This window comes from Myotis myotis, unplaced genomic scaffold, assembly GCF_014108235.1.
Source record: "Myotis myotis isolate mMyoMyo1 unplaced genomic scaffold, mMyoMyo1.p scaffold_m19_p_18, whole genome shotgun sequence".
NCBI lineage: Eukaryota > Metazoa > Chordata > Mammalia > Chiroptera > Vespertilionidae > Myotis > Myotis myotis.
In genome coordinates, this window is record NW_023416322.1 from 38297449 (window position 1) to 38313043 (window position 15595).

At 36.5% G+C, this 15595-nt stretch overlaps 1 protein-coding gene across 11 annotated transcripts in view; it reads left to right on the forward strand.

Moving 5' to 3' along the window:
- Positions 1-15595, forward strand: part of WDR47 (WD repeat domain 47) — a 35892-nt gene that overhangs the window by 5933 nt on the left and 14364 nt on the right. For 5 of the 11 annotated variants that reach the window (XM_036343214.1, XM_036343220.1, XM_036343219.1 and 2 more), the window contains exons 2-7: positions 4966-5132; positions 7704-7787; positions 8352-8436; positions 9802-10604; positions 12071-12197; positions 13438-13616. In XM_036343214.1, coding sequence (XP_036199107.1) covers positions 4975-5132; positions 7704-7787; positions 8352-8436; positions 9802-10604; positions 12071-12197; positions 13438-13616 — 1436 coding nt within the window. In that variant the 5' untranslated portion in view covers positions 4966-4974. Of the gene's footprint in view, positions 1-4965; positions 5155-6333; positions 6568-7703; positions 7788-8351; positions 8437-9801; positions 10605-12070; positions 12198-13437; positions 13617-15595 lie in introns of those variants that run through there. The other 6 variants (XM_036343210.1, XM_036343212.1, XM_036343217.1 and 3 more) reach the window with 5 other exon arrangements.

Below are 15595 nucleotides of genomic sequence, written 5' to 3' on the forward strand. Positions count from 1 at the left end.
TGTGTAATACTTTAAACAATAAGAAATTTAAATTAACAAATAAACAAATTCTTGTTTCCTTACCTTACCCAGTTCAGGTATTGGATGTAAGTAAAAATGTATTCCTTAAAGGAAAATGTTTTTGTGGTATATTTTTACAGACAAATCTGTCATTTAATATGGAAATACCGAAACATTCTAAGTTTCCCCCATTTTACTTTGGATTTTTAGTGGAATACACTATAGTTTTGGCCCTACATAAGTTCTGAGTGGTGAGTCATTGTTCATGTGTACCATAGCTGGCAGGTCTACCTAAGATGCTGTCAGAGCTGACTTTGGCTAAATCGTAGTTAGATTGAAGGGCCAGAGCTCTGTTTTTTAAAATGGCTTTTAGAAATCTACTCTGTACTTTTCTTTAGACACTTCTTCATTGATTTTTTTATATTTTAAGTTAATATAACTAACATTTTGTACTATATACATCTCATTTTTATTTATTTTTAATATATTTTTACTGATTTCAGAGAGGAAGGGAGAGGGAGAGATTGAAACATCAATGATGAGAGAGAATCTTTGATCGACTGCCTACTGCACGCCCCCACACTGGGGATCGAGCCCACAAACCCAGCATATGCCCTGACCAGGAATCACCCATGACCTCCTGGTTCATAGGTAGCTGCTCAACCACTGAGCCATGCCAGCTGGCTATCCATCTCACTTTAAAAGATAATTTTAGTTGTTCCTAAGCTACTTAATTCTGACTGATTTATAGCTTCCCTGAGGAGGCAGGAAGAAGCATTTATTATTGAGTTCTTTTTTTAAAAATATTTTTTTATTTATTTCAGAGCGGTAGGGAGAGGGAGAGAGAGAGAAACATCAATGATGAGAGAGAATCATTGATCAGCTGCCTCCTGCACGTCCTTTACTGGAGACTGAGCCCGCAACCCAGGCATATGCCCTTGACCGGAATTGAACCTGGGAGCCTTCAATCCACAGGCTGATGCTTTATCCAAACTGGCTAGGGCTATTCTTGAGTTCTTTTCCTTTGAATTAGAGAAAAATTCTGGTTTTGTAATGATTAATAGTTTAAGGAGATTAAAAGTGTTTATGAATTAAATGTTATTTTAAAAATATGTACAATAGTCCCCCTTATCCATGGTTTCAGTTACCTGCAGTCAACCACAGTCTGAAAATATTAAATGGAAAATTTTGAACTAAGTCATTCATAAGTGTTAAATTGTGCACTATTCTGAGTAGCATGATGAAATCTTGCACAGTCCCGCTACATCCCGCCCCGACACGAGTCATCCTTTATCCACACTCACTGTATGCGCTGGCTACTTATTAGCTGTTTTGGTTATCAGATTGACTGTTGCAGTATCACAGTGCTTGTGTTCAGGTAATCCTTATTTTACTTAATAATGGCCCCACAGCACAAGAGTGGTGCTGCTGGCAATTTAGATATGCCAAAGAGGAGCCGTAATGTGCTTCCTTTAAGTGAAAAGGTCTGTATGTATAGGAAAAAACATAGTACATATAGAGTTCAGTATTATCCATGATTTCAGGCATCCCCTCAGGGTCTTGGAACGTATCCCCTGCAGATAAGGAGGGACTACTGTGTGTGTGTGAGTGTGTGTGTGTGTAGTATCTAATTTCTAAATCATATAGCTAGGATTTTGGAGCCACTCAAATGTTTCAGTAACAGGGTGGTTAGAAAAGAATAATTCTGAGATATAGTCATCAAGCACATGCCTATGTTTTAATATTGTATACAGCAACAGTGAAGTTTATAAGAATTAAAATTATGGATTGAGTGATTAAAATATAATACATCTCTATTGGGAATTTCAGAGTATTAAATTAAAACTTGTCTTTTAAAATTAATTTTTAAAAACCCTGACCAATTCTAGGTTAACTAGGATATGTTTTCTGCATCTATTCAAAATTTAAATGTAGACTCAATGTAAAATATGTATTTGTAAGAATGAATTTCTTTTAGGTTTTATTGACTAAAATGATGGCAGCATTAAACTTGTAGTTATGATTTAAAATATGAGTATTGCTATAAATTCATAGTAGCTCCAGAGTTACCTCATATTTAGACGGAATATTGAATAATATGTAGCCTATAAAATGTTAAATATCATTGTGTGTATTGAACAATATCAGAAAATTGTAGTCTCAATTCTGCACGAAGTTATATTGTTGGTACATAGTGCCCTTTAAGAACTTAGAGATGCAGTGGGGAGGTATGATTTTTTTATGAGAGTTTAATTAGTGAAAGTCATTCCTTTGCTAGGAAAAATTATCTGAAGGTTTGGGGAATGCTCAAATTGCTAATCGTTGTGCTCTAGGAGTAACCCCAGGGAGACAGTTCTGAAATATGATTAGAATTCAGCGAGTGGAAATATCATTAAATTTACTGTCTTTTGGATAAAGTCTATGAGCAGGAGGGTAAGCCCAGAAGACAGCAAAGGGAAACCCAAAGCATGAGGAATCAGGTGGCTGGCTGCTGGGAGAGTTAGTTGGGATTGGTCTGTTTCCCGAAGCAGGCATGTCTTTATTGTGGAGGTGGCTGTGTGAGATTAGCATAGTCTGACATCATTAAATATTTGAGTCATATAACTATCTTCCCAGGCACTGTCCCTTGTTTACCCTACCACCTTCTCTGTGTAGGAGAGCATCATCTGATGTGAGCATTCTGGTCTACTAGGAATTTGCACTTCACATTATGAAGAAATAAATTGAAAAAATAGTAAACAAATTGAAAAAAATAACCTTGTTCATACATATATGTGTTTGTATTTCTGTGAGCTTGCTGAAAGTTAGTTGGTCCTGTGAGAAAGATGTGCTTACAGTCTGTTTCACCGGATGTTTCTTTGTAGCTATCTTCTTCAAGTGGTTGTTTGTATTGCTCTGAGCCTTAACATTTGAAAACTGTAACAACTCGGACCATTTAACTTGTGTGAACTCATATGTAAAATGAGAATTTTGACCTAATGATCTTCAGAATTCGTCCTAGTTCTAAATCTTTATGAATTCATGACCAATGTGCTCAGTTGTATCACTATAAACTTATATCCTATATAATAAAAGCCTAATATGCTAAGTGTCTGGTTGTCCGTTCAACCAATCAAAGAGTAATATGCTAATGATATGCTAAGGCTGCTCAACTGCTCGCTATGATGTGCACTGACCACCAGGAGGCAGACACTCCAACCTTTAGGTTAGCTTGCTGCTGAGATCCGGCCGATTGGAGTGAGATGAGCCGGACATGCCCTGGAGCCCTCCCACAGTCCCTCCCCAGCTGGCCAACCTCCCGTGTCCCTCCCCAGCACCAGTGGGGTCCCTCAGCCTGGCCTGCACCCTCTCACAATCTGGGACCCCCTTGGGGGATGTCGGAGAGCCGGTTTAGGCCCAATCCTGCAGGCCAGGCCGAGGGACTCCACTGGTGCACGAATTCGTGCACTGGGCCTCTAGTAGGTAATAAGAGTTAGAAGGGATTTTAATTAATTAATTTTAAAAATATTTTTATTGATTTCAGAGAGGAAGGAAGAGGAAGAGATAGAAACATCAATGATGAGAGAGAATCATTGATTGGCTACCTCCTGCATGCCCCCCCACTGGGGATTGAGCCTGCAACCTGGGCACGTGCCTTTCACCGGAATCGAACCTGGGACCCTTTAGTCTGCAGGCCGATGCTCTATCCACCGAGCCAAACCAGCTAGGGCTAGAAGGGATTTTAGAGAGTTAAAATATCATTGTTTAGGTTGATAGTACCAATATAACTTAAAGTTGTATATTTTAACAAGCCTTGTTTTGTTTGGTTCTAAAATACAGGGTGCAATATTTTACATGTTGCTGCTGGACTATAACTTTCTTAAGGATAGGGCCAGTGTCTTCTGAGTACAGGATAGGGCCTATCACAGAAAAGCCAATAAATGCTTATGGAATGAGTATGAATACCTAGGACAAGGTATTTATGACATAGCTAAACATGGTTTGTTTATTAGTAACTTTTTTTTTAAAATATATTTTATTGATTTTTTACAGAGAGAAAGGGAGAAGGATAGAGAGTTAGAAACATTGATCAGCTGCCTCCTGCACACTCCCTACTGGGTATGTGCCCGCAACCAAGGTACATGCCCTTGACCGGAATCGAACCTGGGACCCTTGAGTCCGCAGGCTGATGCTCTATCCACTGAGCCAAACTGGTTTCGGCTAAAGTATTTTTTATTATGGCAAATTTTCAACATGTATAAGAATAGAAAGAATAATATTGTCCTAGTCCACCTGGGTTGCTATAACAGAAAACCATTGATTGGTGGCTTATAAATAGTGAAAATTTATTTCTCACAGTTTTGGAGACTAAAAGTTCAAGGTAAGTATGGTCAGGTTCTGATGAGGGCCCTCTTCCTGCTTGCTGACTGTTGACTTCTCATTGCATCCTCATAAGGTGGAAGGGTTGAGCCAGATTTCTGGGGTCTCTTATAGGGCCCTAATCCCAGTCATGAGATCCCTGACCTCATGACCTAATAATCTCCCTTAGGCCCCACCTCCTAAAACCATCACTTTGGGGGTTAGGATTTCAACATATGAATTTTGGGAGATACAAACATTCAGACCATAGCAAATGAACCTCCATTACCCATTACCCTGCTTCAATAGTCATGATTATTCTTGCTTCATCTTTATCTCCTCCCACTCCCTTCTTCTTGTATTATTTTGAAGCAAATCACAGACTTTATATCAGTTAATCTGTAACGATTCCAAAGTGTATCTCTCAAAGATAAGGACTTAAAAAATCATTGCCATACCTTTGTTACACCTGAAAGAATGACTTGGTTTTGATAAGTATTACAATTTCCACTTTAAAATATCTGAACTAAATATTTCCAAGAAACCTGTTATGTGTACTCTCCAGACAGTAACACTTGGACATAAAGCAATAGGATTAATTTTTGTTTTGTTCTGTTTAATATTTAGGCTACCAACATGACGGCTGAAGAAACAGTGAATGTAAAAGAGGTCGAAATCATTAAGCTAATGTTAGACTTTTTGAATTCAAAGAAGCTTCACATTAGTATGTTGGCTCTTGAGAAGGAAAGTGGAGTCATAAATGGCCTGTTTTCAGATGATATGCTTTTCCTGAGGTATGAATTCATTAGCTGTGAGGTGTGTGGCTCCTTTAAAGCAATGTTAAGTATCAATAAGGTAATATGTATAACACAGATAGTTCTTTATAGTCATGAAACGGCTATGTAAGTATAATTTTTAAAAAAATGTTTGTGTTTATATTGGAACATTTACCAAACAATGTTTTCTGTAGAATGGTTTCAGTAGCAAGATCTAGAGGTCCATTAAAAAAACGGGAGTTACAGCTACGTTGTGGTTGTGGCAGTGTTAAAAAAATATTTGAGTAAGGAAGCAGGAACTCCAAAAAGAGAAAATATTTCTGAAATATCATTTTTTAGACATAGAAATAAAACATTCTCATTATATAAACATATTCATTATAGAAAATATAGAAAAAGAAGGAAGAAAAATCACCCTACCATCTAGATCAGTGGTCCTCAAACTTTTTAAACAGGGGGCCAGTTCACTGTCCCTCAGACCGTTGGAGGGTCGAACTATAGTTTAAAAAAAAACTATGAACAAATTCCTATGCACACTGCACATATCTTATTTTGAAGTAAGAAACCAAAACGGGAACAAATACAATGTTTGTATTTGCATGTGGTCCGCGGGCCGTAGTTTGAGGACCCCTGATCTAGATGCTCTACTAACAATTTTCTTGCATATTAAAAAATAACAGCAATTAAGAAAAAAACCCCAGCAATTATATTGCATTTATAGTTTAGTATCCTGCTTTATCCATTAACATCATAAGGATTCTGTATGTAATTGTAAATTTACACCTTAAAACTTTTCAAATTTTATTAATTTCCTAATGGTTCCTCTATTTTTAGACAATAAATTGTTTTCAAGTTTTCTTAAATAAATGCTCTACTGAGCACCTTTTTTTCTGTATCTTGGATTAGAACAAGATTCTTGGAAATGGAATTGCAGAGCAAAAGGGAATTAACGTTTGCCAAAATGGAAAGCTAAATATATCCTAACTTGAATTGGACAGAAAAAGAAAAGCCCAAATTTCTGGACAGAAATGTATTTTATGCTTACGTGATAAAAATACCAAATATCCTTGACAAGTTGTACAGATTCTTGGACATGTGGCATTTTATGACTTAGGAAGCCTTAAGAAATGAAGTGGTCCTAGTTCATAGAAAAGGAACTTTAAAAAAAGTTTTTTTTAATTGAGTGCAGAGAGGAGGAGGAGGGTAGAGGGAGGGGGGGACGGAGGGAGGAAGAGAGAGAGAGAAACATCAATGATGAGAGAGAATCACTGATTGGCTGCCTCCTGCACGCCCCACCCTGGGGAGCTTAGTCCACAATATGTTAGGAACCAATCCTCAGGCAGTCTGGCCTTGTCTTTCCATTTAGCAGTGGCTCTCAAATACCCCCTTGAAATCTGTTGGTTTGTGAAGAAGTTTTGCTGGTCTGAGGAAAAATGCATGGAATTACAGAATAGTAAGTTTTTCATTAAACAAAATATATTCATCTTAAAGGGCTAGCCTTTGAAATAGCCTCCTTCCTACATTTATTTACTTATTTATAAATAATTTTTTTCTTAAAAGTTTTATATTTTTATTGACTTCAGAGAGGAAAGGAGAGGGAGAGAGATAAAAACATTAATATTATAGAGAATCATTGATCAGTTGCCTGCTGCATGTTCCTTACTGGGATGAAGCCCACAACCCGGGCATGTGCCCTGAACTGGAATCGAACCTGTGACCTCCTGTTTCATAGGTTGATGCTCAGCCACTGAGCCACACCGGCTGGGCTTGCCTACATTTTTAAATATTAAAATGCCCCTTTATAAAATGATTATATATTTATATTGCGATTGCTTTTTTTAATATTCCTTCTTTGCAGAATCGAAAGTTGGCAATCCTGTGTAGCTCCTCCTGCCATCCCTTCTTTTTTAAATCTTACTGTTCAAAATATCCAAAAGGAGGGAAATTGCTGTTATAAAGGAAGAGTGGCAATAGGAATGCCTTGTAACTTAAAAGTTCCCATAGGACCTAAAGTAGGATAAAACCTGATCTTACTCCTTCCTGTTTCATTCTCAGACTGTAGACTTTAGTACTAAATGCCTCAAAGATGATTCACAATTTAGAGCAGGATTTTTCAACCTCTGCACTATCAACATTTTGTGCAAGATAATCCTTTGTTGTGTATGTGCTTGGGGTGAGGGCGTCCTATGCATTGTAGGATATTTAGCAGCATCTCTGACTATACCCAGTAGATGTCAGTAGCACCCCAGTTGTGACAACCAAAAACATCTCCAGACATTGCCAAATTGTCCCCAGTTGAGAAACACTGAGACTTAACCACACACTAGCCCGTAAGTAATAGAGAGTAATGAAAAAAACACATATGTTAGAATGAGGAGTGGTTGTAGATTCACAAATGCTTCTCGTATAGCATATGTTGTTACAAATCAGTTGTGAAAAACATTTTTATTATGGTGGTTGAGGAACCAAGTAAAAAGTTCATCTCATTACAGACTTCAGACTGAAGCTTTAATGCTATCTTGTCATCTATTCTGCTTTTAATCAGTGTAACCCAGATTTGATAAATACATGGATTTCCCCTTTATATAGGCAGCTAATCCTTGATGGTCAATGGGATGAAGTTCTTCAGTTCATTCAGCCTCTAGAATGTATGGAAAAATTTGACAAAAAAAGGTAAGATTTCATCTGAAGGTTTTTTTTTAAATTAATGTTTCATAACTTGCTATTTTTTAATGTGCTTATTGATATTTTTTAGAGAGGAAGGGAGCGTGAGGGAGAAAAACATCGATGAGAGAGAAACATTGATGGGCTGCCTCCTGCACACCCCCTATTGAATTTTGATTTTATATTAGGTTACATTTGACATCTTCCATAGAAACTTGATTTTTGTTTAGAATTAATTTTGGAAATAGAAATCCTTCCTTCTAGTATTAAATTGTGACTACTTGCTACTGAAATTATTTTTATTATGGCTTCAGTGTGATAAGCTTCATAACATATTTTAAGGATTTCCTGAAAGCAAAGGTACTTATAGTAACTTACAATTACATTTGATTTATGAGACATTGTAAAGTTAATTTTTTTTTAAAGTTCTTTTTTAAAATAAATAATTACTTCTTTAAGACACACTTACCTTGTTTTAACAGCTTCAGGAACTTGAGTTCCATTTCCAGTCTTTGACATTGCTGTAATTCAGCTTTTTAATCATTTTAATGCTTCATACTTTCTTTTCCGTAGGTTCCGTTACATTATCCTGAAGCAGAAGTTTTTAGAAGCTTTATGTGTTAACAATGCAATGTCATCAGAAGATGAGCCCCAGCATGTAAGATTTTTATTCCTGAAGGTTTGCGCCCTAGTCTTGTTTCAGTCATCGTGCTTTTTATTCACTAAAACGAAAGATTAGTGTCATGAGTTTTGAGGTGTTTTTGAGCCACGATCGGATAAGCTCTGCTCCTGGGCAGTGGTAGTACTTTCTGCCTGTAGTGAGTCTACATTCGCCCCGTGACGCTGGCAGAGATGGTAACTGAATGGCTGGCTGGGGGGCGAGAACGTGCTCCCGTCCTGCTGAGGTGGTTTAGGCAGCAATAGAGGTGTGACTTGATGACTTGATAGCAGTACTTCTCTCGTCGCAGAGTGGATGTGTTTGCCTCTTCTTTCTGTCTGCTCATATTTCCTTTGATGCAGAAATGGTTTTTTGATAAAATGGTTATCTTTATGACAATATAAATTCAATGATACTAAATTCTTTTTGATTAGAGAATTACTATTCAAGTTTTAATATTAGTTATGGTTACATCTAAAACCAGTGAAACTTTTCTTAAGTGCCAGTAAGTTTTCATTGAAATAAACCATAAAGAAATTACAGTGAGGACTTTCATATATAATAGAGACTTGTTTGCCAGATAATGATGTTTACTAGTAAAAGTGAAAGAACACTGGATTGTAAGTCACAGCCCTAATTTTTATTGTCTTTGCCACTAATTGAATTACTTTGATTAAATATGCATCCTAACTTTTCCTACATGTAAGATGTAAAAGCTGGAGTACGTAAGCTGTAAGGTTCCTTACATCATTAAGAGCTTATGGATAAAAATAAACAACAGCGTATGAGTAATATCATATTTACTATACAAATTATTGTAATTTGTCTCTCAGCCAAACCTCCTTTTGTTCTGTCTCTGCATGGTTCTTATAGCAAATGGACTGTCCGATGTTCCTTCTCTTGATTCTCTTTCTTTCCCCATATAAATTTTCCTAAGGAAGTTTGAGAATGACTCTTTTGCTTTTTGGGTAAGCTGGAGTGACAGCAAGTTATATAGACAATTGAATATTGGTATGCTTTAGTTTTCATTTTTAGAAAACTCAATTATTACCCTCAAAATTATACATTTGAAAGTAATAGTCAAGCCTGAATTACAACACTGTCTTTATAGATAAAAGCTTAATGTGCTAATTAATCAAAATAATTTAATCTTTTTATTTTAGTAGTGAAAAATATTTTGGTTTCTGCTTTGAAAGTTGTTAAATATCCTAAAAATCATAAGTGTATTCTGTGACACTAGAGGTTATCCTTTTGCAGTTGAATAGCTTACGACAGTATGTGAAGTATCTTTGTATTTGAATGGAACACTCTCATTGCTTGCATACCTGACGTCTCTTTATAGTGATACCGTATGTTTTCTTACAGCTGGAATTTACCATGCAAGAAGCCGTGCAATGTTTGCATGCCCTGGAAGAGTACTGCCCTTCTAAAGATGACTATAGCAAGCTCTGTTTGCTTTTGACTTTGCCTCGTCTGACCAATCACGCTGAATTTAAGGACTGGAATCCCAGCACGGCACGAGTTCACTGTTTCGAAGAAGCTTGTGTCATGGTTGCAGAATTCATTCCTGCTGATAGGAAGCTAAGTGAGGCAGGTTTTAAAGCAAGTAATAATCGTTTATTTCAGCTTGTAATGAAAGGCCTACTTTATGAGTGCTGTGTAGAATTTTGTCAAAGTAAAGCAACCGGAGAAGAAATCACAGAAAGTGAAGTACTTCTTGGCATCGACCTCTTATGTGGCAATGGTTGTGACGATTTGGATCTGAGTTTATTGTCATGGCTTCAGAATCTCCCCTCGTCTGTCTTTTCTTGTGCTTTTGAACAGAAAATGCTTAATATTCATGTTGATAAACTCCTGAAACCCACAAAAGCTGCATACGCTGATCTTTTGACTCCTCTTATCAGCAAACTTTCTCCCTATCCATCATCTCCAATGAGAAGGCCTCAATCAGCTGATGCCTATATGACCCGCTCTCTGAATCCTGCTTTAGATGGCCTCACTTGTGGACTGACCAGTCACGATAAGAGAATCTCAGACCTTGGGAACAAAACTTCTCCAATGTCACACTCCTTTGCTAACTTCCATTATCCAGGGGTACAAAACCTCAGTAGAAGTCTCATGCTTGAGAATACAGAATGTCACAGTATTTATGAGGAATCCCCTGAACGGTAAGATTTTGCTCATAAAAAATTAGGAAATTTCCACAAGTCTGAGATAATCTAATGGTTGGGTGTGGGTGTGGGTGGATGTGTTTTCCTTAAAAATTTTTTTTTTTTTTATTGATTTAGCGGGGGGAGAGAGAGAGAGATTTGTTGTTCCCCTTATTTATGCATTCGTTGGTTGATTCTTGTATGTGCCTTGACTAGTGATCATAACATGCTGTAGGAGAGCTACTGTGCTGTGGATAAAGTATAAACATTTACTTTGGAAAAAGTTTACCTTGTTTTAAAAAATATTTGAGGTGTAAGTAAAACAATATTGGGAAGCTCAATTATGTTAAAGATGCCACATGAAGAGACTCCTACATGTTTGATGTCAGTATTCATTTAAAAATATTCGAGTGTCTACTACATGCTAACACCATGCTACATCCGGGATACAATGATTGAGTTACTATAGTGAACAAGAAGATAAACAGGAAAGAAAGGTCTATAAAGGAGTGTGTAGTATTTTGAAGGATATTTTTTCACTTGAACACAAAACTCAAAACAAAAAGGAAGAAAAATAAGTTGAAATATGTAAGCTTTTGCTATTCAAAATAATAGTCTCAAAATTAAATGTCGTCCCCCCGCCCCCACAAAAACAACAACAACAACAATCTTTAGGCATGGGCCAGCGTTGGACTGGGAGTGTGAAGACCTGGACTCAAGTCCGAGCTTTATTTACTAGCTGTGCAATTTTAGGAAAAGCACTTCGTTTTTAAATCTGTGAAATGGAGTTCTAACCTATTTCACAGGTTATTATGAAAGTTAAATGACATAATACCTATGGAAGTAGTGTATAAATTTCAAAATTAAGTCAGATGTTACTTTATGAAGGTCATTTGATTCTCTCTCTGGACAGTTAACAACTCTTACAAGTTCTATTCGTCTTATGGTCATTTCCAGTTTAAAGCCTAGTAGCTAAAAACTCTTCCCAGGTCTCTCTACTTCCTCCTCTCGGTGCATGTGTGTATGTATGTTTAGGTACTTCTGAGTACAAGGCTCCTAACTAGTGATGCCTTTGTGAAGATGACTAGCTAGCTCTGCTTTCCTGAACCCTGTATTTTGGTATGTCTGACATATCAAATGCTAAATGTTAATTGTTTTATTTTATTTTAAATATATTTTTATTGATTTCAGAGAGGAAGGGAGAGAGAGAGAGAGAGAGAGAGAGAGATAGAAACATCAATGATGAGAGAGAATCATTGATTGACTGCCCCGTGCATACCCCACACTGAGGATCGAGCCTGCAACCCAGACATGTGCCCTGACCGGAAGTTGAACCATGATCTCCTGGTTCAGAGCTCTGACGCTCAACCACTGAGCCATGCCAGCTGGGCTGTTAATTATTTTAAATTAAAATCTCTCTAACTGAAATATATCTTCCTTCATCCCCACCTCTTCCCTTTTGTTTTCTTGCACCTTTCTGGAAGAAGTGATACACCTGTGGAGGCACAGCGACCTATCAACAGTGAAATCCTGGGCCAGAGTTCAGTTTCAGAAAAAGAGCCTGCAAATGGAGCACAGAATCCAGGACCAGATAGGCAAGAAAAGAATGAGGTAATACTTACTACCCCAGTGTCCTTTAGCGCGGCCGTCACCAACCGGTGGTCCGTGAGGTCCGAAAGGTTGGTGACCGCTGCTTTAGAGTGACTCTTTTTGTAAGAAGTAATAGTATTTCGAGTGAAGTAGAAAAAGTACTATTGAAAATACAAATGCATATTTGTACCAAACAATAGAACCCCAAAATATATGAAGGGAGAAATAGATAGTTATGCAGTAATATTTGGAGACTTAATACCCCATTTACAGTAATGGATAAAACACCTAAACAAATGATCAATAAGGATATAGAAGACTTTAACAACAGTATAAACCGTCTAGACGTAACAGACAACTATAAAACACCCCAACAATAGCAGAATACACTTTCTTCTCAAGGGCACATGTAGTGTTCTTCAGGATAAACTGTATGATAGGACCCAAAACAAAGCTCAGTAAATTTTAAAAGATTGGAATCATGCAAAATATCTTCTCTGACCACAATGGAATGAAACTAGAAATTAATAACAGAAGGAAAATTGGAAAATTCACAAATTTGTCAAAATGCAATAATACTCTTAACCAGTGGGTCAAAGAAGAAATCACAAGGGAAATTAGAATACCAAAACATACAATAGTGCCAATATTGGCATTCAGTAAATATTTAAGTCCTGTGAGTTTGAGTGCTATGCAGTTCTTTTAGAGGAGTGAAGTAGAAATGCTGAGACTGCTAAGTTGAACACCCATTTATCCCATATGAAACCTGAACTAAAGTATTGTTTTTGAGGGAAATTTTATAAGTTTCTCTCTAGAGTAACTTATTAAACAATTTACTTGCTTAAATTAAGTGTGTTGGACAAGGTTAATATTGTGTTTATTAAATATTAATGCAATCCCTCAGTAACTATTTTTTTTCAAGTAATGTAGATAGATTCTTATTAGTCTTTATCTACATTCATATTCTCTAACCACGTTCCCTTTGTGACTACTACAATTTGTATTTTTATCTTGGGTTAGTTAAGGATCCAGGATGACCATTCATTTTGGCCAGTCTCTTGCTGTGGAAAAAAAGCAATTGACCAATCTACTTGACTATTAAGACTCATGGATGCTATTTTTCAAAGTGCAATATATTTAGTATTTTCTAATTGTTAAATATAGATAACTGTATATTTTATTCAGCATTTGTAGAAGTTTCTCTTGAGTAGGAACATATTCAATCACAGTCTTCTCAAATATATTTTTCTAAAATTTTAAGCTTCGAGACTCAACAGAACAATTTCAAGAATATTACAGGCAAAGATTACGCTATCAACAGCATTTAGAACAGAAGGAGCAACAGCGACAGATATACCAGCAGATGCTGCTTGAAGGAGGTGTCCATCAGGAGGATGGGCCTGACCAGCAGCAGAACCTCACCGAGCAGTTCCTTAATAGGTTGGTCTTTCAGTCATTTTTTTAAGCATGAGGAATTATTTAAAAGCTACTAGAAACATGCAATAAGTGTTATTTTCCATGTAGGGTTTGAAATTTTAAGGTTTTTTTTTACATGTTTCAAGTAATGTGGAGTTACATATCCTCAGACACATCATTCTGAGGACTCATCTAGTTGAGCCCTTCCCTTTAAAGTCCTTTCGCATCTAAGCAGCCAGAGCCGCAGAGTGTGTGGTTCAGCAGACAGGCTGGAAGCAGACTGCCAGGCGGATCCCGGGGAGCTGAGGACCGAGGGGAGTCACTTAGCTTCTTCTTGCTTGTGTTCTCACTACTTCACAGGTTGCCATGAAGATTAAATGCGTTCACATATGTTAGAACAGTACCGTCATATACAGTAAGCACTATATGAAGTGTGAGCTGTTATTTTGAGTGCTTATACATACAGATTCTTTTTAATTCAGTGTTTTAAAATGATTCTTATAATTTCTGCCAAGATTATGAACTTTTATTATTTTTAATTATAGGAGATACATATAAAACATGTTTTAAAATGAATAAACCAGAGTATGTATATTTAAATGATCGAGGGTTGTTGGCAGGTTAAATGAGTTAATGTATATCCACTTACTTAGACTAATTCCCGGCAAATAGTAAGTGTGCCATAATTGTTGGCTATCATCAGGATTGTGATTAGGCGGTACAGTGGTGACTGCCAGTTCTTTCCTTGGCTCAATAATGTTGGAAGTTATCTGCTTGACACTCTGAGGTTTGTGCAAGTCAGCAAGCCTGAAATTGATCCTGTTTTCAAACCTTCACACAAGGAATGTTTATAATGGTAACCTAGAGTCTAAGTAGGCCTCCAAAATTCAATCTGAGGATTGTTTTCTTATCACCTCTGATCAAGTCAGTGGCTCTCAGAATTGTTCTAATTTGATGAATTGCCACTTCTGATTCTTGGATGTCTTTTTCATATTCATAAAAATTATGCTTGCAATTTGACTTCCAGACCATTTCGTTTTCAGTGAAAGCAGATATTTCGATTGTCTGAAGATGAAGCGGCAAGGTGATCCCAATAGTGGTGGGAATGTACTTCCTTAGAAAAACAAACTATTCAAAATGGCCTTTCCTTCCTTTAAAGACAATTATAAATATAATGAAAATTATTTCTTGTAATTTAGATGTAGTATAGAATATATTTATTGTTTAAAAGCTATTCTCAATTTCTTTAGAGGTAAAAATTTAAAATTACATTAAATGGTATGTTAAAAACAATCCATAGGATAACCAGTTCTATTATAAGTATGAATGATGTTTATCCTAAGCTTTTGTAAATTAGCTTTACATAAATTCTCTTAACCTTTTCTTACCTACTCTGTTTTCTAATCCTTTAATGTAATACTTTCATTCAGTTTTTTTGTGGGTCCTTACTTTTATATATCTGAGCCTGTACTGGGATTTAAAGTACCTGTCTAACACCAAGGACAAACCGAATATAGATAGAATCTACAAATTAAAATATGCATTTTCCTCTTAATGTTTTATTCTTCCAAATCATTCTGGCAACAGAATTTAGTTTTCATATTTAAATTTTGCTTCTTCCTTCCAAGAGGTTTAGAAAAAGAAAGAGAGTTATGTTATATAATAGATCTTAATGAAAAAAATCAGCCAAAGCATGATAGGATTTTTATTAACAGTACTCTATCATTGCTTTATACCTTTTGATATTTTGTTTCTATTAATACTAATAATTGGCACCACTGACTTGGCACTTACTATAGGCATATTCTGCTCCTCCCCAATCCTTTCCACTTAAATTTTTATTTTTTAAATCCTCATCCAAGGATATGTTTTTATTGAGTTTTAGAAAGAGAGGAAGGGAGAGAGAGAGGGAAACCTCAATGTGAGAGAGATTCATTGATCGGCTCCTGTGTGTGCCCCTGCCAGGAATCAAACCAGCAACCTTTCGTTGTACAGGACTGCTC